Source organism: Ruditapes philippinarum, unplaced genomic scaffold (genome assembly GCF_026571515.1).
Source record: "Ruditapes philippinarum isolate M1 unplaced genomic scaffold, ASM2657151v2 ctg428_1_1_1_1, whole genome shotgun sequence".
Lineage (NCBI taxonomy): Eukaryota > Metazoa > Mollusca > Bivalvia > Venerida > Veneridae > Ruditapes > Ruditapes philippinarum.
Genome location: NW_026864380.1, coordinates 146,668 through 170,925, shown reverse-complemented (window position 1 = coordinate 170,925; position 24,258 = coordinate 146,668). Strand labels below are relative to the sequence as shown.

Here is a 24,258-nt window from a genome sequence, read left to right as displayed (position 1 = left end):
TGGGAATTCAAACTTATTCAGAATTCTTTTCCAATTCTTTTACTGTAACTAGATAAAAAGGTCATTTGATAACCTTAATCTTGAGCCTTATGACGGAAACTAAGTATACATTTACCAATGCTACCAGTGCAGACGCAGGTCAGCCAGTGCACCAGTGCTTTATGATCATGGTCTGCACTGTTCACAATTCAGTCAATACATATTTTGGGTGGGGGGGGATTCTAAAAATGGTGAATGGTTTTGTCAGGATTGAAAGATGGATATGTTCATGTAGGATATTTAGTGTGGTAAGAGTTAAATATATAAAATATAAGGTTTGATCTTGAAAGGTTATTTTGGTATTTTATACTTGTAAACTTTAAGATAATCCACAATTAAAAAATGTTGCTATTAACATCATAGCATTTTTAAACCCTTAATGAATTAAATGTATGTGAAAATGAATGAGAAACACTGTTACTTGTACTCAAAATTTAACATTTTTCAGATGGTAGAATAGAAGGGGAGATAATTTTGCTTGGGCATTTTGAATCAGAGTATAACTGGGATGAAGATTCTAATAAGGTAAGCGGCAGTGATCTCCCTTGAAGGATGTTACAATAGCTAACATAGTGTGTTTTGTCAGTATTTTGCACCATTTTAAAGAGATTCACCAATCTGAAGGGTTCATTCAAACTAATTTATGTAAGATTTTCCAGTAATATGGGAAGTTCATGGTCACATGGGTAGATTCCAAGGATTAAACTCACTTTTAACTTTGATGGAGCAGAAATTTGCAGAAATCATGATCACGAAATAGAAAATTATCGCTTTTTTTGTCAAATTTTACATTTTTCATTCATTATAGTATATAAATTGGTGTGAAAAGATAAATTAGATGTTTTAAAGTGCATTTTGGTGTGGTGAAAAGCCGAGTTTTTAGCATTTAATCATTCAAGCGCTTTATCCGGTACATACCGGAATACAGTATTTACTTGTGGTGCACCAACACTTTTTTAGTCTCAGTCAGATTCAAAGCTAAGAAACTTTACATTCATTGCTTAGTACTGGTTGGTTCCAGGAACGGAGAGTGTTTCAATAAGCTTCCAACGCAATCAAACTAAAATAAATTTGTATAAACTAAAGCTAAGAAGTAATGTTTTTTTCTGTATGTAAGATTTTACAAAACAGGTTATTATATTTAATCTTTATTATGTTTCAAAAAGTTTAGAATACATAAGATATACAAACATACATAATTATATGTATATATAAAAATCAAATGTTATAATTTATATACTGGTAATGCTTAGCTATAAAATATGTGATTAAAATTTAAACTATTTTTTTTCTATTGAAATGTTTTTATTAATGGTTTATGAAAATGACATTGAATCATTGATTTAACATATTTATCATTTTAAAACAAATTTTGATAATTCTTATATATTAAGATGAAAAATAGTTAACCCCTGTACAGAATTAGAATATAAAATAGTTGTGTCTATAAATATAGTAACATTTGGGAAATAAAATAATGAGACAAAAAATATGACAATTACAAAGAGAAGTGTTAAAATATGAAATTAACATCTACTATAAAATTAACATTTTCAAAGTGATAGATATAAATAGCATATAAGATTGATATAAGTTTTGTCCAGTGTTTTACAACATGCACATTGATACAGAAATGCAGTTCATAAGGCCAGACCTCACCCCTACAGTTTAAGAAACCTGTTAGAGGGTATTGAATATTTACTTTTATTTAGAAATTTAATTAAAGACATTTTTGGGTCCTTTTTTTCTCTCATCATATTCTAATAACATGCCAAGTTTAAAGAAAATCTGTTGAACAGTTTTAATTCTGCCGTATGTCTATATGAAAACTCCCAAAAAACATCCTTAAAGACAAAATTTAAATTATGGACTTTGAAGGAAAAACAGTACCTGGTGACCTTTATGTAGTTTTCTCAGGTATAACACTGTACCTGTTAAAGCTGTACATTAGCCAACTAGAGGTTTTTCCGGAACAAAGATTACCCTCACTTACACATATTCAAGTGATTGTTGATTTACCCATTAATTGTTTGTTTATACATCCATCAATGCATCATTATTAAGTGGTCAATCAATTACATGGATATTGTTGTAAATAAACAGTCTATTTATAAGTAAAACTAATAGTAGCTACATATCCTAGAAAATACCTGAACCAGGTTTTGGGTCAATTACGTACCAAATGACAAGTTTAGATGTACCATGTACCGTTTACATGAATCAGGGGTGTGGAATTCCCATGCCCGACTTGTCCGACTCGGGACTTTATGCCTGCGGACAAGTAGATTTTTCAGTAGAACTTGTCCGTGGACAAGTGAAAATCGGAGCCAGTAGGAAAAACAAAATACTGTATTTTTGTCGCTTATCAATGGGGAACATTTATTGTAGTAAGTAAAGTAATGATTCTTGGTTAACTATGACGAAATACACTTTTTTATATCAATCATTCCAACCCATGGAAGAACTCTTGAAGGAAAGCAGGCTCCTTGATACATGCAGGCCATATGGAGGCAACCACTATGTAAAGTAAATTTTAAAATGCACATTTGGTAAAAATTGTAAAGTTGTTTTGGTTAAAAAATTTTCAAAAGGATAATTGTTTGGACATCATTTATAAAAGTTGTAGATTGTTTCCTCAAACTACAGAAATGATGTCTGGTCTATTCTCAGCAAATCCGTTCACATCTTACTATATGAAAGGACACTGTTACCTCCAATTAACTTTTGTTTTAACACATGGCCAATGTTTTGTAGTTTTATATGGGCAAGTACATTAAGCTGCGGACAAGTAAAAATTTCTGGAAAACTTGTCCGTGGGCAAGTGGCAAAATTTCATATTTCCACACCCCTGAATGATATTGTCACCTTAGTGCAGTAATGGGTTTTCTCCTATTAAATAATATAAGGAGTTAACCCGTTACCGCTCTTAGATGACGATATATTAATATAACAATGATAGGATATAATTATATAACTTTATATACAATATGAGCACTGGGTATAAACCCTCTTTTACTTGCATAGCATATTATATACAGTATACTAGTATCTACATCTTTCATCTTCATCATCATTGTATCACATTGTGTGTCCGTGCTAAATCTTGGAACCAGGCATCTGATTGTATAAAGGCAACTTTATTATTTACTGATCTTGTCACATGACAGGTGGCTATTTTTAGTATATCACTGATCAGAATCACTCAAAGAATAGACAGACTCCACCCAGACAATAACTTTAACCATTTCATTCACTTACTTGAGGTCAGAAATGGTAGTTGTTGGATTTTTTCATCAGCAAATAAATAATTTGTGTAATAAAGTTGATGTTAGATAAAAAAAAATCATTTCCTCAAGGTTGTTGTACATGTATCTTAGTTTTAGTGCCAAATAGTTAGAATTTCTCATAGTGTTAGAATATTTCTCTCCATATTCTTAATTCAATACCTGAGAATTTAATTTGTTGTTAGGGTCATTTTGTAAATAAGAATAGGCACATTATTTTGTATACATATATATCATAATCAAGTGTTAATCTGTAGGAATATTTTGTTTGATTTATAGCAAGTTTTGGTTATGAATCTTGACTTGAGGTGCTGATCAGCATAGATCTCATAAGCCCCTGGACGGTTCCATTGTGTTGTATCCTGTACTTAATGACCTTGCCAATGATCTGATCACTGATATAGAGTATGTTATCCTCCTTGTTGAAACATAAGGCAACAGGGTTGCTGGACGTCTTTTTATAGATCATACGGTAACGCCGTAGATCCGGCTTGATCACTTCAATAAAGGAGGTCATCGAACCACCACATACATAAATGTTGCCAAATCTGTCACTTGTTATTCCTACTGGAAGTGAAAGGTCTGTCTGCAAATATTAGAAATTATATTTAGATTTATAAGTTTTAATTATGATATTATTAATTTGCTCTTCTTTTTTCTTCATTAAAAAATGAAGAATGAAAGAACATTAGCTTTAAGAATCTTACACAGACTGCCAATGCAGCCTGAAATATCTGGCTAATGGGCAACTATTTAAAGAGGTTACAAGGATGTTGATCACTACACAGTTACATACTCGAGAGCCAGATATTTCTGTTTGTGGCAATAGCCAATTTTCTATTCTTATCCTTCATATAAAATATTACTAGTAATCATATTCATAGGTTGAAAAAATGACAAAATAATGTTTTTAGCCCTGTTTTTATACAGCTGTATAGGAAAAAATAACTTCATTCATAATGGCTGAATGCTGCCAACCTATTCATGTTACCATTTTAAAACAAGCAAAATTTAAAACATTATGGCTCATCTTACTCCTTGGATAGTGAGATAACATTTACCAATACCTGAGTATAAACACTCAAAAATCTAGTGTAATAATAACTAAATACGAAAATATGTAATAATGAAACATGTTTCCTAAAATTTTAAGCTGAAGTTAAACAGTTTGTTATATATTACAAATTTGACATGTACACCAACCTTGTGACGATATTGAAATGTTCCATCATGTTTCAGCATTAAAACCTCGTTCTCTAGTCTGTTGGTAATGTACAACCCATGGTCATTGGCAAGTAGGTTACAATCTTTATGTCCTGGTGAGAATGAACGCAGTGTTTTCATTTCATCTGTATTTTTATTGATATTAACTCTCTTGATTTCCCATTCATCATGCTCAGTGAAGTTGTGAGCTCGAATCCTTTGAAGCATATAAATCCGGTGATGATGGTGAGTGATTGAATAAAATTCACCCTCAACTGGATGGGTTCGTTCACGATTTATTTTGTTGGTATCACTATCAATGTGATAGAATTGCAATTTCCTTGTACCAGGCAGTGTTGCTGCAAGTGTTTCTTCAAACACTGCTGCTAATCCACAATACTTTGATGTGATACTTATTTTATCTAAAGGATTAAAGTCTTTGTCAAAAAGCTTAAGGCACCGATTTTTCCTATCGAACAGCACAAGTTTCTTGTCTGGCATAATAGTCATTGTTTTTATGTAACTTCGTTTTGAGTCGCCTTCAATTCCTGTTGAAATTTGCGCAACTTTAACCTTTGAAAAGTTCTCAAATGGTTTCGCTTTTTGTTGTTTATAAATCTCTTGTTGTTCCAATAGGTGGTTACTTTTCTTCCCTTCATTATCCTCGGACATTTTTCTCAGGTAATTTAAAGGAGTAGACCTGCCTGTGTCAGTGCTAGATGTGACACCTGATGGACTGCTTAACTCACTTTTGTTACTGTTCCATGCATCTTTAGATGTTTCAGTTGTACTTTCACTCATATGATGAGTGAAAACTTCATTGCCATCTTCATTTGTGACAAGAATCTTAATGTCTGGTTTTGTAGTGTTTATAGTCTCCTCAGAAGAATCCTGTTTTGCTTTAGATTTTTTCTTCATTGCAGCTTTGTCTTTACTTAGTTTTCCAGATGTTTCGATGTTTGGATATATTTCAAGATTTAGTTCTTTTAATTGCATATCGTGTCCATTTACTCTTCGAGTGTACAACTTTGGCTTTGCACCATTGTAGTCAGATCGATTATTCTCACCAATATCAAAAGAGTTATCCTCCTGTAGTAGAAGAGCAGTATCAGTTTCATTTTCATCAACAAATAATTTCTTATCCCCACCATCAGTAGTGTCGATATTCCTTTGTACATTTCTATTCTCCTTTCCCACCCCTGGGGATCTTTGTTTCTTTCCCTTAGACCTTAAATCTGATTTACTGCCTGAATTAACCAGCTTTGATTTATCACTTACATTATCCTTTGCTTCATTTTGTTCTGTAACTATGTCCTCTTTCTTTTCAGATTCAGCAGTTGTATCCAGTTTTACATTGTCCCCATAGATTGAGACTGATTCCTCTTCATTTGCATGTTCTGCATTTTCTATATCCAAATTAACACTTTCCTGACTTTTTCTCTTAATGTCCTTATTCTCGGTATCTTTGTTCATTTTAATGTTACTTTCCTTTGTCATGCTGTATTGTTTTGGTTTATAAAGTTGAGATGTTTCTGCTAAGTCAAGTTCTTCCCCTACTTTATGTTCTTGCTCTTCCAGTTTATGCCTTTCATCTTTGGACTCTGTAATTAGCTGTGCCCTCTCTTCTCTAAGTTCTTGTAAAACTTTCTGTTTTTCTTGTTCTTTGAGGACTTGTTGTAGTCTAGCAGTGTCTTTCTCTGTCTGGTTTTCCCTTTCCTTGATTGGATAAAGCTCTTTCTTATTTTCCTGTCTCTCCTGCCTCAACTCCTTCACAAGTTCCTCGTTTGGATCAATCATCAGTCTCTCTCCTATAAGTGTGTTTTTCTTTCTTTTCTTTGCTTTTTGACAAGTTTCCTCTTCAGAATTGATCAATTCTTCATCAGTTATGTCATCAATGTATGAAATGTCCTCTAAGTCAACAAGAACACTCGCCATAGGTTCTATATTCTGGTGGATCTCGCTGGTAAAATACAGAAGTCTGTGGAAAAAAGACAAGAAATAATATTATTTCAAGGGAAGATTTTATAGATAAAAAGACTTTAAGTACTTTTTATGTTAAGTCAAGTTTTAACAAACAACTCAGAATGTTGTTTTTATAAATTCAATTTGATTCTTTATTATAAGCCTTTCTAAAAAATAGTGCATTGTTTGAAGCTGAAGTAAATGGTAATATAATTACTAAGGCTATATAAAGCACCAGTAGTTATTCATAAGGCATTTTAGCAAGGTTGATGCCTTTAAGAACTACTTGCCCCTCTCTGCTTTAGGTTTGAATCCCATCAGGCACCGAACTTCAGATTTTTTCAAAGTAAGAAGCTTTCAAACTAGTTTTTGGAATGTTGGTGGTTCTGGTGCCTGCTCATGGTGCCTTAAATAATGCACATGCAGAGCTAGAGGCTCCTGAGGTCTTCCTTTACCAGTAAAGCTGAAAAGTCACCATATAACCTACCGGTATACACTGTCTATGTGACAAATAATCCAACCAAAAGAAAAAAAATAAAATGAAAAAGAAAACAAAATGAAAAAAAAGAGGAGAAAACATGACAAAAAAATCATGAAATATCACACAAAAAATGCCCTCAAAATTAATTATTACCATTTCCATTGAAACAATATATAGAATATTGAATAAATGTTAATTTCTCACTTACTTATAGCATAGAATTATTTTACTTAACTGATTCCACATCTGTCATTCTTATACTTTTATTCCAATGTTCCATAATTAAAATATAATTGATCATTCTTTATTTTAAGTTAGAAAAAGAACAATATTTAAATCACAAATCACGTTTTAAAGACAGATCTCCAAATTCATTATTTTTCTGTGAAATCAAAACTGCCTCCCAGTGTGTGTATTATATAAATGATGAAATCTGAACTTTTTCTGTAAAACCCAACTTAGTTGATGAGCTAGAAATAAATTTTATGATATCAATAAAACAAAGTGCATACAGGTAATGATTATAAAAGCCTGTTGTTTTAAATTGGTATTTTGTCAATTTTATAATATCCATAATGTTATAATTGTTTTACGTACATCACTGAGGCAGAATATGACGTCTTTTAAGATATATTTACAATAAAAATTGCAAGTTTTATACTGTATATAGCAGTTTTATCACAGAGACAGGAATAATAACCATTATTCAAATACTGCACACATATTAATTGTACTATATCATTTATAAAGGTGACATCTAGGAATACAAATTTAAATGAGGTTGACAACTGCTGACATATTGTAAAACCAATAAAACTTCCAGTAGACAATATCACACAGACAAAAGTCTGAACAAAATACTTTCCAGGTATATCAGTATTTAGATTAACATTTAAGAATATTGTAAAGAAGAAAATGAGAAAATCCAGCATATTTATCTATTTATTTTTTATTTTTTGAGGGATTGGGGGATGGCAGATTCTGGCAGCTGATGTCACTGGCACATAATACTGGTGATAAAAGCAAATCATAAATGCCATTTAAAGTATTAAAGGGAAAAAATCATAATATTGTGGCAACAAACTATTCAAATATGCACAAATTAAAGGGATTGCATTGGGGTTTTTTTGACATGACAGAACTGGAAATATTTTTTCAAGACTTGTTTACCATTGTATTTAGATCTGGGCTAATAACTTACGGTATCTGCAAAATTTCAGATCTTTCCCTTGCTGAATTTTCTCAGAATATTCATTTTTATTGTTAAAATGACCCAAAAATGAAAAGCAATGAAACTTTTTTACTCAAACTGAACTAAGAATCATATTTATTTTCTATTTAAGTCGTAGTTTATTTCTTTATTAACTTTTGCAGAGTTTTTCTATTTTAAGTGTATCACTTGATGTATGAGAACATTTTTAATTTTATGTTTTTAGGCTTTTTGACTTCAGCTTGGAGCTCCTTTAAATTTTCATCATACAAATGTAGTTTTATACTTGATATTTGATTTAAAAAATTTTTTTTTTTAAATTGTCTTTTAAATGTCATTTGAAACAAAGAGGCTCAGCAGATTTTTATACTTAAACAAAATTTTGGAAATTTTTCAATCAGTAAAAAATAAAAAGAATCAACTGAAGTTTTTACCTGTAACTATATATTCACAAACACAAGATAAATCCTCAAATGCTTTAGAATATTTTAATGTTCCTTTTAATATAATTTCTCAGGGAAATAAATTGTCTTTATGTAAGTTTACAAAACTCTATTAATTAACTTCTCATAATAAATTCCCTGTTTGCCAGAGCATGGCTGTAAGGTATGTAACGCAAAACACTGACAAAAACCATTACTGCCTGTGTTTAGTCACACAATATCCACTATGCCTGTCACAAAAATTTGGTTCATAAAATATTTTGTTAATGATACTTCTTAAGTTTTATAAATATTCTGTTTTGTACGTCCTTCTTGTAACATAGCTAAAAAATCTTTGTTTTAGGTCATTTTTGTAAATCAAAATGTTTTTTATTTGGTTATAAAATAAAGTATATGTTAGTGTTCATTAGTTAGCATTTACAAGATTAATTTAGTCATAAGCAGCACAATTTTATTTGGTAAATGCTTACTAAAGAACATTAACAAATGGTGCATAGAACTTATTTAAAGGTTACTAAGCTGATTCGCCATAGAAAATGTGTTAAGATTCATTTGAAATGCTGCAATCCTATTGGACAACAAAATAATTTCAAAGCCCATTTTTACTGGCATGATTGTTGCTGGTCTAATTACCTCCCTATGAATAATAACAGGTATGGCCCCAATGATATGATATTTGATTTTAAATAACATCCATAAATCTCAAATGTGACCTGGGTTTATGAGTGAGTTCTTCAACAGTGTCCAGGGTGGAGATTTGGGGCATATTTCCTGCTTTAAGTGCTTGGTATTTTTACTGCTTGGCAGGCCAATGTGGATAAAACTTGGTGTGGACTAGATCAACAGTGTTGATTGTAACAGAAGTTTGTATTTTCTATTTAGGCAGCCTTAAATATTACTAATAATTCCCAGTTATGCTGAACATTTGAAAACAATTCTTGTACTGAAAATTTGAATAAAACATTTTAGTTAGGGTCATATACTAATTAAGGAATCTATCCATTATAACCTATAGGGTATGAATATTTGTGCATTAAATTAAATGTCACAAGAAATCCATTCACTGTTTCAGTATTTGGCTTGGCCTTAGTTTATTTTTGATTAAAATATTTCTGATTGATTTTTATCCGTTTATTTGTCTGTATCTAATCTTGATGTTATCATAAAGCTACTGTCTTCTGGGAATACAATGGTCTTTTGTTTGTGTTTATAATTTGCCCCACATTATTTACTCTATTAAAACATTTATAGTATTTAATTGCATATTTGATACAAATAGAGCATTAAAATGGTGTCATTATAACAATTTGAAAATGTCAGTCAGAGATATTGAAATTTGCTCATAATTGATTAATCATGGCAGATATACAATACATTTGTATATGATTGATAAACGGAAGTTGAAATTAAAATATGGTTTTAAAATACAATAACACGATAAAGGTCATAAAAAGTGACTTTCAAGCTTTATTTGAGGTGTTCTTACAGGCTCAATTTTGTAAGGCAGGTGGAAATTGAGTGGAATCACAATAGATTGTAACCTGCTTCACACGAAATTCAACATTTTCAACCAAAGGTTATCAAGAGCAAGTGGTTTGAAGTCAGTGACAGCCATTTTATAAAATATTTATGAATGTAAGTTAAAAACATGCAGTCATTTGAAGTCATATTTCAGAAAACTCATTTGATTAAATGTAACTATATATATGTGATTCAACAACTCGGTCGTTGATGAAATGAATAATCTTGTTGGGTATAAATTAATTATGTGATCCATGAACAATTTTTGAATGGTATTTACCCAAGCCCCACCAGACATCCTGGACTTGTTTGGGAGATTTATACTGCTTGACATAGCATCATAATGTCTGGTTAACATCAGGTTTTGTTTAGGTACCATGAAAGATATGTCCTGCTGGCACTACGGGGCATTTAGACTGTGTTTTGTCATTTGACAGTCTTCTCAGGGCACAGCATTCATCAGGGTTGTGAAAATCCATGCATAATTCCCCAGCGATTGAATTAGTTAAAATGAGCTGATTCATAAAAAGGCAGGTGTTAATAACAGGTGAATCTGATTAATCTAATCAATTAGGGATTAATCAAGAATAAGTATAGATAGTTAATCAGTAAGGTAACCATCATATAGAAGAGTGATTAATTAAATTAGATGGATGTTAGTGATTGATCAAGACAGACAAAGATAGGTGTTAATTCAAGGTGTAAAGCTACTAAGTGGAGTACAGTTTATAAAGGTATGGAATATAATTCTATATATAGATAATTCACTTATCTTGGATATTTTGCCTGTCATTATATGACTAATAGACTGTACAGAGCAGGTGCTAATATAGTTTTAAGGACAATATTTGATATGATAAATAGTTCTGCAATTGTTGTGTCTTGTGGAAATCTCTGGTGCAAGATTTGTCACAGCATAATTGATATTGAAGCATAATAAATCTTTTTTTTTACCCTGCTAGAGCCAAAAGTGGTTTAAGCCATGACTATTTGATTTAGATCTTGGCTAATATCTTGTGTGCAAAATTTCAGATTTTTCCCTCGTTCAATTTTCCCAGAATAATCATATTTATTGTGCATTATGACACAAAAAATGAAAAGCATCGCAATGCTTTTCACTCAAACCGAGCAAAAAGCAATACCATATTGTAAAATAGACATAACTGTTCTGGTTTTTTGTTTGAAACTGTCCGTTGTCATTTTAAAGGGCCTCCACTGAGGTTTAAAAGCCTAAAAACATAACATTAGAATTTCTTACATAAATGAACTGGGGGGCTTCTCTACACCTACATCAAATGGTACATTTATCTGGAAAAAAATATTTTCAGTCCCATGATGTCAAAAAACCTCAGTGGAGTCCCTTCAAGGGATTTTTCTATCCCATTATGCAGCAAAAAGTTAATTTGCAGACCCATCATGTGCAACCTTACTATGTGGAATGGGTAAATCATTCTTTTACAGAGCATTGTTTAACATAAGTTTGGCTTGCAAAATTTGATTTAATCTTAAAATGACTAGATCCGATAAATATAAATTGTTATCAATCAAATTTTTTTTTCTCACCCAGTTTTTATAATTCCATTAAAGCAACTATATATTTAAAAAAAATCGTATCTTTTCAGTTTTTAAGTACAATTTATTACATGTTTTGCAGTAGATTACTGAATTATAACGGTTAATTATATTCTGATAATTTCACAGTAATGATTACCAAATATAATTTCACAGTAGCCGAACTATATTTGGCGTAAAATAAAATATTTATCATTAATGAATGTTTTTTTTCAGCGGAAATGTAGTCAATCATATAAAAAAAATGTACGTGATAACTGTAGTTCGTAAATATTTACGAACGTTGTGCTGAAAAAACATCTAAAATCTAAAAATAATCATGGAATTATATTTTGCTTCAACATTGTGACGTCATTATTTGATGACGTCATGAAGATAAGAGCATGACGTTACGCGGCAAAAATTCAGTAAAATGGTGTAAAAATCGTTAAAAAAATCATGAAATAAAACAGAAAATTTGTTTGTTTTACATGTAAGATCAAATAATATTTCATTCGTGAACCCCAGCTATTATATTTTCACTCGTGGCTACGCCACTCGTGGAAAATATTGCATCTGGTGTTCACTCGGTGAAATATTTTTCGATCTTACACTGAAACAAACAAATATCCTCTATGTATTCTTTTAGAAAGTATGAACATGAAAATGTTAAAAATGATTCATAAAGTCTTTAGGAAAATATTACTGAATGATACATGTATTCTAAAATGAGATATTTATGGAACACCCACACATAGATTTATCTGATATTGTTTTAAATTATATATTTTTATGATGAATCTATATATTCAATTTTCATCCAGAAATAGAAAAAAAAACTATTTGACAATTTTATGTTAATAATATAAATCCTAGGTTAAAACTCATTTTAATAATTAATAACAACTGTCATCTGGCCAGTATAAAGGCCGAATGAAAGTAAATTATATACATTTGCTTAATTTCATTTTTTAACATCACACATTCTTGTAAATATAAATCCATTAATAACATTCTGTAATGTTTAAAATATAATAAAAATATCTGTTTACCATGTTTAGATCCTCCTTTAGTCTTAAAACACACCTGCAAATTTTTGTATAAGAATTTTCCAATGTTTCCACCTAGTTGTTGAAAACTTCCATGAAAAGTATTGTCACTGTAAAACTGAAAATGAGTCAAACTCATTAATAATTTACAAAGTCAATAACTTTTAATAATCCATGCCTCGTGTCATATGCCGTAGAGAGTTGTACGGTTATAGGTCCTTGAAATGAATTTTTCATAATTAATAAGCACTATAATGATACATGGTATTGTAAAGGTGTTGAGTCTCACAAGAATTGCCTGTTCACATACCTGTATCTCACAGGTTATCCGGACAGATAATAATAATCTGTCCGAGGTTCCTGTTTTCCCTGTTTAGGAACTGACATCATTGACTTGTATGACAAATTAATGAAAGTACCATGACAAAACCCTCAGACAATACATTGAGTAGTATAGAATTATGGATCTTTTTTTTTTGAAGCTGTGTTTTAGTTTTAGCTTGATTTGTCTATAAGTTCATACTAGTTTAAGCTCAAATTAATGCTAAATTTTGAGCTTTATTCAACAATATGCTATAGTTATTTTGTATTATTTTTTTTAAGGGAAATTATGGAAAATTTGTTTAGACTGTTTTAAATTGAGTTTGACAAGTAGTTAGTATTTTATACTTTTAATATATTGTGTATTATATTGTAGTCATTTGAATTGGTAAACTCATTAGTTTCCCCTTTACTAATTTATACATTTTATCTTGATAGGTTGTTTAATATATTGCTATGATACTTTATTTTGCATATTTAGCTTAGTATTCAAACTTGTTTATTTGAGCTTGATAAGTCGTTAGTCTGTATTATAAGTTATATATATAATAACGGCTCTGGTTATATAGCAAACAATTGTTTATATTTGGCTATATAATTTGTCAGGAATTTTCAAAACGAATTTATAATATATTGCAAGCTTCCGTTTTTAGAGAAAAAAGTGAGATTTCTTCATAGATTGACTGTAGCCATGTATAAAACTATATAAACGTCAAGATTATCCAGCAGAAAGCAACATTACAAAAGTGCAGTATTATAAATATATATATAATTATTAACTATTTTATATGAGCTGAATGATTTAAACTGTGAATTATTTATGAATTGATATTCATGATATGTGAATCATTATATTAATTATTCTTAGGCAGTTACTAGTAAAGCCTGTAAAGCTACAGAACCTACATATCCGACCAGTACAAACCCAAGATCAGCCAGAATGTCCTTGCAATCTGATCATGGTCTGCACTGTTTGCTATTCAGTCAGTACATTTTTTTTCAATTTTCTATTAAAAAAAAAATAGATGGGTCCAGATTCCAAAGTGAAAGAAAGAAAAGTCCATTTGAGATATTAGCCGTTAGTATATAGTTAGAATAAAGCCAACCAAATATGAATAAGGCTTACAATGATAGGAATCTGATATATTATAAATTGAAAACAAAATTTTTTTTTTCAATTGATGCCCTTTTCAAAACTGTTAAATTGATGGCCTGAAAATTGAACAGATTCCCTGAACTATAGCAGCATGTTAAGTATCTAGAGTACTCATTATCCAATAATGTGTATATCATTTTCAAACAATGTTTGAACAGATATGGTACCACAATTTTAAAACCATTATCAGGAATCATCAATCAATACTTTGGTATAATGGAACAAAACTGGTATATGGTTAGGGTTTAATTTATTTATATCTTCCTTTACAAGTAGATTTACAATGAGGTTGTATCAAATTTCTAACCAGGACTTGTGATGGAACTGTTGAAAAGAATACTTCATTGTTAAATAAATTGTCATTGACTACTCTTTCATTCTTTATTCTATACTAATAATATTTGTCATAATTATGTTGTAGTTCAGATCAGAATATCCAATCCAAGACAAACACATGTCAGATATTTTTTCTTGCATATTCTACCATATTCCATCATATTTTAAATTCTTTACCTTAATAAAACAATTTTCCATGGAAATTTATGTCATTACATCCGTAACTATTTTCTTACAACAGCGTATGAAATTACAACTTTATTCATAATGGCAAAATTTCGTCTTCCTGAAGCATGTCATTGTGTAGCACGCAACTCATCATTCTGGCACCCCCCCCCCCCCCACCATACCAGATGAAATTTCGGGCATAGGTTAAACTAACGGAAACACCAGTCAGATATGAAGTATTGCAAATTACTTAGAATTTTAAAGCCTCTATAGCGCCTCTATCAAATGCATCTTGATATATATTTTTGAAAAAAAAAAAAACTATAATACACTAGCTGCCAACTGGTTATAATGCGCCCCATGATAATGCTTGACCTCATTATAATTTCTTGAGGGGTGGGGTAATAGTTTTTATACCAATTGCTAACAGACTTAGTATTTGAGAGATAAAATTGATAGCATTTCTGAGGCATCATAATGAGCCTTTAAACAAGTTATAAGCAGGTGAATGGTTAAGATTTTTTTGCAGGTTCATTCATGTAGCCAACTGTTGTTTTGTTGTTGCATACTGGTCAGACATTGTCAGAATCACAGAGTACTCCATTCAGTATAATAGTAGATAAATAAACGTATCTGACAGCAAATAAACATATCTGATAACTGCATCAAAGTCAATTAGTTCTTAATTAGTGTATAATGCATTAGTATAGAGCAGAAGGTAGCATGTTTAATGTTGTGTAAAAATTATTTACTTTGTCCCATATTTTCTGTTTGCATAAAGAGATGATAGCAGGTAGCTTCAAAGAATTTGATAAAATTTTCTCTCCAGGAAAAGTTCTGTTCATTAGCTATATGGACTATATAATATTGGGTATAGTTCAATTACTGTATTCCATAGCATGCTGTTACACCTTTTGAGTTTGCTATAATGCCACAATCTCAGGTGTGGATTCAAGATTATTTTTTTTACCAGAGGGGTTCACAATTTAGACAAGGGGCAAATTGCATATTCCAAAGGGTATTGACAATTTTCTAATTTTCCAGGTTGAGTTTCCTGATTTTTACCTGTATTTGTCTGGTTTTCATAAAAGTTAATTGATGTACAAATGTGAGAGAGGTTTCAAAATACTAGCAAAATCCCAGGGAGTGATCATGACCCCTAAACCCTAATATTATGCCCCCTCCCCCTGAGGAACTGCGCATGAAATCTTTGTCATTCTTGGCTATTATAGTATTTTGCTTTTGAAATCTCTCTTACTAACAACTTATAAGTTAAAAAATTGTCTCATATGCCCATTTCATGTTATATGCTTCTGGATTATGTCATGGTTCAGAAATTAAAGTTAATATAGTATTCATATTTATAGTTGATGTACTTGCGGCCATCAGACCTCAAAAGCCCCCCCAAAAAAATTATTTAGCATTATGATAGATTATGCACAAAGCATTTGAAACAATGGCCCTGCCGATCCCTAGGAAAGTTTTTGGGGAAATGAGCGTGGTTTATTTTCTTTTGTCCTTGTCCTGTCTCAAAATGGCTGGGTCAATTCGATGGTTTTATTTTGGTGTCAAGATAATAGCAGGGGAAATGTAAAAGCAGTATGGGGCATGAAGCTGGAGTTTATGCTCTGACAGTCCAAAAAGGACAAAGGCTTTTACCCAAACCAATTAGCCAGTTGTGAGAAGAGCACTGTCCAGGTAGTCGGGATTGAACAGAATTGAACACTATTACAGTATGCATAATATATACCATAAAAGGAATCGCTGTTAAATCCTACTTTGTACTGCTTTCTTATGAATAAGACATCAAGGTCATTTACAGAAGTTTGATAATTTCATCCAGGTGGCTTGTTATACCTGATATAATGCATGGAGAGTCATCTCCGTCAATGAAAGCTAGAAGCTGTCAAAATATTATTTTGTATACTGTTTTCGAACTATAACATTAGGCTACCTGCTTGATTAACAATAGCTAATGATAGACAAACCACTTCTAGATAGGAAAGGCATGTTTAAGTGCGCATGTTAGTGTGGTCAATATACAATTTAGATAATTATCACCTATGAAAAAAAGTCCCTTGCACCCCTTGTATTTATATTTTATAATGCATAGGGCGATATGAGTATTCTAAATAAAGGTCAAACAATGTGATATATAAAAGTAATAATGGGTCTATTTCAGTTATGCTTTGAGAAACAAGCTTTTATTTGTGGTAATTTTATAGTTTAACCTTATTGTAAAAACAAAACATAGCAAATGACAATGAGAGTCAATTTACAGAGTGAAATATGACAATGTCAAAATCAACATTGATAACAGACAATGAGAAAGCTGTAGAAATGCTGGGTAACAATATTGATCAGGTAGAGGGTTATCGAGGGAAGTTTCACGGAAAGGTTAATGAATTAATGGCCATGTGTCAATGCTGTGTAAAAGAATTGTTTACTATAAGCAGGGAGGTGGCCATGTCCCTGGTGACATTCGAGACACACGTCACGCTAGAAATAAAAGTTTGCATAATGCATGAGAAAGCTACAATATAGTACTCTTGAACTTGAAGTTGTAAACACGTATTGACTGTCATTTGGGTGTTGTATTTTCAGAAGTTTATTGTTACTATTTATAACTCTCTTGATCTGAAGTATCAGGATGAAATAGCAGTATGGTAGAGGTATATCAGTATGGTAGGGGTATATCAGTATGGTAGGAGTATAGCAGTATGGTAGGGGAATATCAGTATGGTAGGGGGTATATCAGTATGGCAGGGGTATATCAGTATGGTAGGGGTATATAGCAGTATGGTAGGGGTGTAAGCAGTATGGTAGGGGTATATAGCAGTATGGTTGGGGTATATCAGTATGGTAGGGGTATATCAGTATGGTAGGGGTATATAGCAGTATGGTAGGGGTATATCATTATGGTAGGGATATATCAGTATGGGTAAGGATATAGCAGTATGGTAGGGATATATCAGTATGGTAGGGATATATCAGTATGGTAGGGGTATATCAGTATGGTAGGGGAATATCAGTATGGTAGGGATATAGCAGTATGGTAGGGGTATATCAGTATGGTAGGGGTATATCAGTATGGTAGGGATATATCAGTATGGTAGGGATATAGCAGTATGGTAGGGGTATATCAGTATGGTAGGGATATATCAGTGGTAGGGATATATCAGTATGGTAGGTGTATATCAGTATGGTAGGGATATATCAGTATGGTAGGGGTTTATATCAATATGGTAGGGGAATATCAATATGGTAGGGGTATATCAGTATGGTAGGGGTATATCAGTATGGTAGGGGTATTCTCAATCAATTTCCATTCAGTGTCAACAAATTCCCTGCTCAGATATATTTCAAGTTTACTGAACAACATTATTGTAACATTCTTACTGCAATTTGCATATATTACACCATTTGCCTTTTTTTTAAAAAGTCACCAAAGCTACAAATAAGGAAACATTAAAACACTAGTGGATAAACAAATAGATCATCAATGCTGAAGCTCAAGAAAAAAATCTTCTGATGACTTAGTAATGAACAAATCTTGTGGATTATCCCCAACTTAAAAAAAAACAAATCAAAACAAAGTAATTTGATATGATTGTAAATCCATAATCACTAGGTTTCAGCATTAGACAAGCATGAATGAATATGCAAATTTTAGGAAAGTTTATCCAATGAAGTTACAGTCTGAAAGTATTGTCTGTAAAACAAATAGTAGACCAAAAATTCTAATAATATTGGTATTTTTAACCTGTTGTCAACAATAGAATATTATGCAACCTGAGATAAAAGGTAAAAAAATTTCCATAGGGTTATTAGTATTTTTGTGATCAATTTGTTTTGAATTCTGGCCAGCTTCAGTACATTTAAGTGATGCAATGAACTGTCACTGCAGATAAATGAGATCATCTCCTGGTCATATTAAATTGTATTTTTATTGTACAGTTTTTATTTCTTTGATATTTCTGACTGATAAAAATAGTTTATACAATATATTTTAGTTTGATTGTGTTGGAAGCTATAAGCTTATTGAAACACTCTCGAATTCATTCTTGGAACGAACCAGTACTTGAAGTTATTAGTCTAAAGTTTCTTGCTCAAGGAAATAACGGCTTTTCTCTTACGGGGTTTGAACCCTTACAGTCAGAAATCTTTAGACTACTAGTCTGACGTGTTAACAACTGGGCCATGCCGCCACTTATTAAGTTAATCATTAGATGTAACAAAATAGGCCATGAGATCGATAAAATAATTATTTGATCTTATAAAATTGGCTTTGAGATAGATAAAACATAATAAAATTGGCCATGAGATAGATAAAAATAATCATTTAAAATTTTGATCTAACAAAATGGCCAAGAGATTGATAAAAATAATCATTTGATATAACAAAATTGTATATGACAACAAAATTGGCCATGGGATTGATAAAAATAATTTGATCTAACAAAATTGGCCATGATATTGATAAAAATAATCATTTGATATAACAAAATTGGCCATGAGATTGATAAAAATAATCATTTGATCTAACAAAATTGGCCATGAGATTGATAAAAATAATCATTTGATATAACAAAATTGGCAGAGAGATTGATAAAAATAATCATTTGATATAACAAAATTGGCCGAGAGATTGATAAAAATAATCATTTGATGTTACAAAATTGGCTGAGAGATTGATAAAAATAATCATTTGATATATAACAAAATTGGCCGAGAGATTGATAAAAATAATCATTTGATATAACAAAATTGGCCGAGAGATTGATAAAAATAATCATTTGATATAACAAAATTTGCCGAGAGATTGATAAAATAATCATTTGATATAACAAAATTGTCCGAGAGATTGATAAAAATAATCATTTGATATAACAAAATTGGCCGAGAGATTGATAAAAGTAATCATTTGATATAACAAAATTGTCCGAGAGATTGATAAAAATAATCATTTGATATCATTAAACAAAATTGTCTATCAGATTCTAATAAAACATAACAAAAATTGGCCATGAGGTTGAGATCTGTTACATTATTGTCACAATCATCACATGTTTAAGTCTTGCCCCAGGAGTTATCGTTATTTTTGTCATGAATTTTTAATAAGTTAAGGGAAAATTGTTATATACATTATACAGAGCAATCATTGCCTGGAACACTGATCTTTGTGACATCAAAGGAATGCTGTTAAGCATTTCAATGAATATATTTATATTTTTAATCTAGCTTATGTGCATGTATGCTGAAGTCTTAAGGTTTTAACAAGGAAAAAAACTTGAAACAAGAGTTTTTGTATGTTATGTTGCTTTAGTGTTTTAAAACTGCAAGCCAAAATATTACAAGAAAATCAATCTTGAGAAAATTATACTGAGCTTTTAAGAAAAGTAAAAAGATTCAAGATAAAAGTAATAATTTACATGTTATGTGTGATTAATGACCAATTTTGCAATATTTTTCTCTTTTGCCTTGATGCCCCAAGGATTGCAATATAACTAGGGATAGTTAGTTGTTGAAGGTGTATAAACGCAAGCTTTATCTTGGTGTCAACACTTCACCACATTTATATATTTTCATGTAAATCATACATGAAGCTGCAGAAAGATTGGCTTTCGTTAACTTGAAGGACAAATTAACTTAAATGTTGTTTAATTTTAACATATATGTTAGGTAATGAAGCCGGGGCATCCGTGGCCGAGTGGTTAAGGTCGTTGACTTCAAACCACTTGCCCCTCAACGCTGTTGGTTCGAATCCTGAAAGGGACTTTGAATTCTTTCATGTGAGGAAGCTATCCATACTTGCGGCCATTGTCTTATAAGCAATTGTTGATATTCCAGTCTGATAGTGAGAAGAAGCAGAACAAAGTCCGGAGATATCATACGCAGCAATATGTGAATGGTAGTAGATGTGAACTCAATGGGAAATTGAGGAGGACTGAAATAAGGGTAGGTGTTTGTTGGTTTTACATCACACTGATACAGTATAGGTCATAATAGTGACTTTGCACGAAAGAGCACCTGGTAGAACCACCACCGTTTTGTAAGCTAGCTGGATAAAAGGGTAGGTGTTTTATGACGTAAACTGAAGTCAGTTTGGCTAAAATAGAAGCAACATAAGTTAAAGAAGATGCTTTGAATTCAAATCAGTGTTACTGTAATTAGAATTATTATGTCATATGAATAAAAGTAAAAATGCAATGAATTATCACAAAATTGTTTAATTTCATTGTATATTTAATATTAACTGAACTGATAAAAGTATATTTGGAAAATGGTCATGTATGAAAAAGTACATGAGCAGGACTTTTATTTGCTATGAAATATTTTGTCCTCCATAAATGTTATACTGAATAAGTCATTACTTGATGTTAAAAGTTGTCACACTCACTTATATAGACTTTGACAACACAAAGACAAAGCAGGGCAAATTTTGTTTCTTATAAATTATAAACTAAGAACAAAAGACTCTTTGGACTCCTTATGTTTACCAGGAATGTTTTATTAGATTGTTTCAAGGTTTAAAAATGTTCTTGTGTTGACTTAAGTAAATTGTTCAGGTTTAAATTGAAAGAAGTTCAAATTTTACTTTGCTTCATGATCTCGTCCTTTCATATTGGTTTATATCATTTACTGTTAAAAAGAAGCAATTACCAAAATAAAATGTACAACAAATTTTTTACTATCAATATTCACAGTTTATGTGTGAGGAGGGTTCAGCAGACTATATTTCCCGACTAGATGAGCCGGAAACCTGCGTTTACATCATGACTATACATACAATGAGAATATGTCATCACCCGTTCCTGAAACCACCGACCCCTACACAGACTGTCACCATCACATGCAATCCTCTACTGACAGTGATCCAATACCAAGAATATCTGGATCAGTTAGAAGGTTAGACTTTTTATGTGAAAGATTTACCAACATTTGATACGCAAAAAAATACTTGAGTGTTAAAATTAAATTTTGCAACTGGCTTATCATTGATATTTGGCGTTTGAAAGGTCTGTTAAAATGTAATGCCACTTGGCTTATTTATCTCTTATTTACACTGTTACAATAGACAAAAAGAAAGCTTTTCACATTATGATCAACTAGACAAAGTTGCGACGCATGCACATGATTGGCCAAAAAGATAATGTGGCACTAGTCTCTCATATTAAGTCCTGGATTGTAACCCCAGTTTGGGCATATTTTTTGTGATGTTTCATTACACTTTTGTAATAGTAAATAATTTTTCATAAATTTAGAGGAAGAAAAGAATGCTAACATTAGCATAAGTCTAAGTTACCTTTTTATGGACCAGAAAGATTATCATTATTGAAAGATAACTTTGTATTTTTATTGGGTTGTTATCTTCCCTTTACATTGAATCAAAAATTTACATAATGAATACTCAGCATGTTTCACTGTGGTCATTTTTATTTCATTATTCTCTGAATTGTGTGATATTATGATTTTGTTTCAATATCTCATTCAAAAACAGAAAATATCTCAACCATAAGGTTAGCATTTTACTGCATTTATGATTAATAGAGGTAACTCTGAGGGGAGTCTTTGATGAGATGGGTTTTAATATTCCACAACCACAATGATAGTTTCACAAAATGTTCCATTCATGCATTAGTGAAAGTTTCCACAATTTTCTACGTGCTGGGTCTAATGTGATTCGTGGAATATTAATTTTAATCTTCTAATTGAACATTGTTAGTAGAGTTTAGGGGATTGAATACTGCTAGCATACACAATTAAATTCACCGTTGCCGTTAAATGTAGAAATGGCACAAGGATGGAAATGTGATATGAACTGGTTTATTGTCACATCTGCAAAATTTATTGAACAATGTACTAGTATAAAAGTTGTTCTTCTTTTTTATGAGAGTAAAGATTTATATGCTGATTTTATAAAATTCTTGTTATAAAATTTCACTAAAGATTTGTTAACACAGCCTGCTATATTGGCTCTTAAGTTAAAGATACAAGAATCTCTTTTTATGAACCAGTTGATAGATCATTGCCAAATTTAAAAAAAAAAAAAAATGTTTGATGATGTGAACACAAACTACCTTGACCCCTTTTTAGGGTCCACTGAAGCTAAAAATAGAAATTTCCTTGAACTTCATCCTGAATTAACACTAGCTTTTTTGTATATAAAAACTTAACCTGGTCTGAAGTTATTCACATAAACTGCCTGAGTAATGTGTTGAATCTATTGAAACTTAAACAGAAAGTAAAATTCACACAGCTTGAATAACATCACCCATGCTTATCTGATCCTCTTTCCAAATTGAATTTTATATAATGTATCTTGAAGTTAAAGTAAAATAGTTCATGTAAACAGTTTCTTCTGGAACTATTTATCATTGTAGAGGTTTGGGTTAATCAAGATCCCTACGTTATGGCTGGAAGGGGCATTCTGTTAAAACAAAAACATTTGAGCCGCGTCACGACAAAACCAATGTAATGTGTTTGCGACCAGCATGGATCCAGACCAGCCTGCGCATCCGCGCAGTCTGATCAGGATCCGTGCTGTTCCCTTACAAACTCTATAACAAGTAGAGAAACTGATAGCGAATAGCATGGATCCTGATCAGACTGCACGGATGTGCAGGCTGGTCTGGATCCATGCTGGTCGCAAACCCATTATGTTGGTTTTGTCATGACGCGGCTTATTTGGATTCTTAAAAAAGAACTACAAATAAATGTCTTGAAATCAGAGTAAAGCTAGTGATGGTTAGGAGCATGTGGTTCTATTTCAACAGTCTCAAACTGTCTCAACTTTGTTATATATATAGATGTTACCATGAAGTTATTTGAAAACTGATTATATTGTTTTAGCAAAAGAAGAAATGGAGAGATTAGAGGAAGAAAAGAGACAAAAAGCTGAAGAAGAAGAAAGAAGAATTAAAGAAGAGAAAGCCAAATATTTTAAAGAAAATAATCCAGAAATAGGTGAAAATAGTTTACAAGTTAAATAGTTTGTAATTTCATATGTTAAGCCATACCACATTAAATTGTCTTGTCCATTCATCATTTTTAGGGAAAAATTCAAAACAACTATTGACAGAATAGTAAATATTGCAGACCATGATCTGGCATGGTAAAGGTTTTATTTTTCATTCCTATTTATGTATTTCTCCTGTTTAACAGTCCTTATTTCTCCTGTTAAACAGTCCTTATTTCTCCTGTTAAACAGTCCCTATTTCTCCTGTTAAACAGTCCCTATTTCTCCTGTTAAACAGTCCCTATTTCTCCTGTTAAACAGTCCCTATTTCTCCTGTTAAACAGTCCCTATTTCTCCTGTTAAACAGTCCCTATTTCTCCTGTTAAACAGTCCCTATTTCTCCTGTTAAACAGTCCCTATTTCTCCTGTTAAACAGTCCCTATTTCTCCTGTTAAACAGTCCCTATGAAATTTATGTTGAATTCTGCTTAAGCTGGTACAATGGGGTGTTGATGGTAACTTGCACTTTCAGTACTAGCCATGTACAGGCTCAATAAACCAAACCTGCAACATTTT

The 24,258-nt window shown here is 31.5% G+C and overlaps 2 protein-coding genes across 3 annotated transcripts in view; one reads left to right on the top strand and one right to left on the bottom strand.

Annotated features, from left to right (window-relative positions):
* The window catches only part of LOC132725386 (protein OS-9-like), a 66,378-nt gene that overhangs the window by 5,743 nt on the left and 36,377 nt on the right, over nt 1-24,258 (top strand). Inside the window, exons 4-7 of the mRNA XM_060710488.1 lie at nt 488-564; nt 20,575-20,682; nt 21,432-21,633; nt 23,578-23,691. Coding sequence (XP_060566471.1) covers nt 488-564; nt 20,575-20,682; nt 21,432-21,633; nt 23,578-23,691 — 501 coding nt within the window. The remainder of the gene's footprint in view (nt 1-487; nt 565-20,574; nt 20,683-21,431; nt 21,634-23,577; nt 23,692-24,258) is intronic.
* Nucleotides 2,898-13,107, bottom strand: LOC132725394 (myb-like protein X). 2 transcript variants are annotated; one of them, XM_060710500.1, is made up of 3 exons: nt 12,747-13,107; nt 4,527-6,504; nt 2,898-3,909 (listed from the first exon to the last, which is right to left on the bottom strand). In XM_060710500.1, exons 2-3 carry the CDS (start codon nt 6,459-6,461, stop codon nt 3,613-3,615), a joined length of 2,232 nt encoding a protein of 743 aa, XP_060566483.1. In that variant the 5' UTR covers nt 6,462-6,504; nt 12,747-13,107; the 3' UTR covers nt 2,898-3,612. The 2 variants fall into 2 exon arrangements, with proteins under 2 accessions (XP_060566483.1, XP_060566484.1); XM_060710501.1 differs by lacking the exon at nt 12,747-13,107 and adding an exon at nt 8,614-8,796.

What these genes read in the sequence shown, in the direction of transcription:
- LOC132725394 (XM_060710500.1), bottom strand. Translation starts at nt 6,461, where the DNA reads ATGGCGAGTGTTCTTGTTGACTTAGAGGACATTTCATACATTGATGAC. An exon ending in CATTTCAATATCGTCACAAG is followed by an intron (nt 3,910 to 4,526) that starts GTTGGTGTACAT and finishes TAATATTTGCAG; the next exon opens with ACAGACCTTTCACTTCCAGT.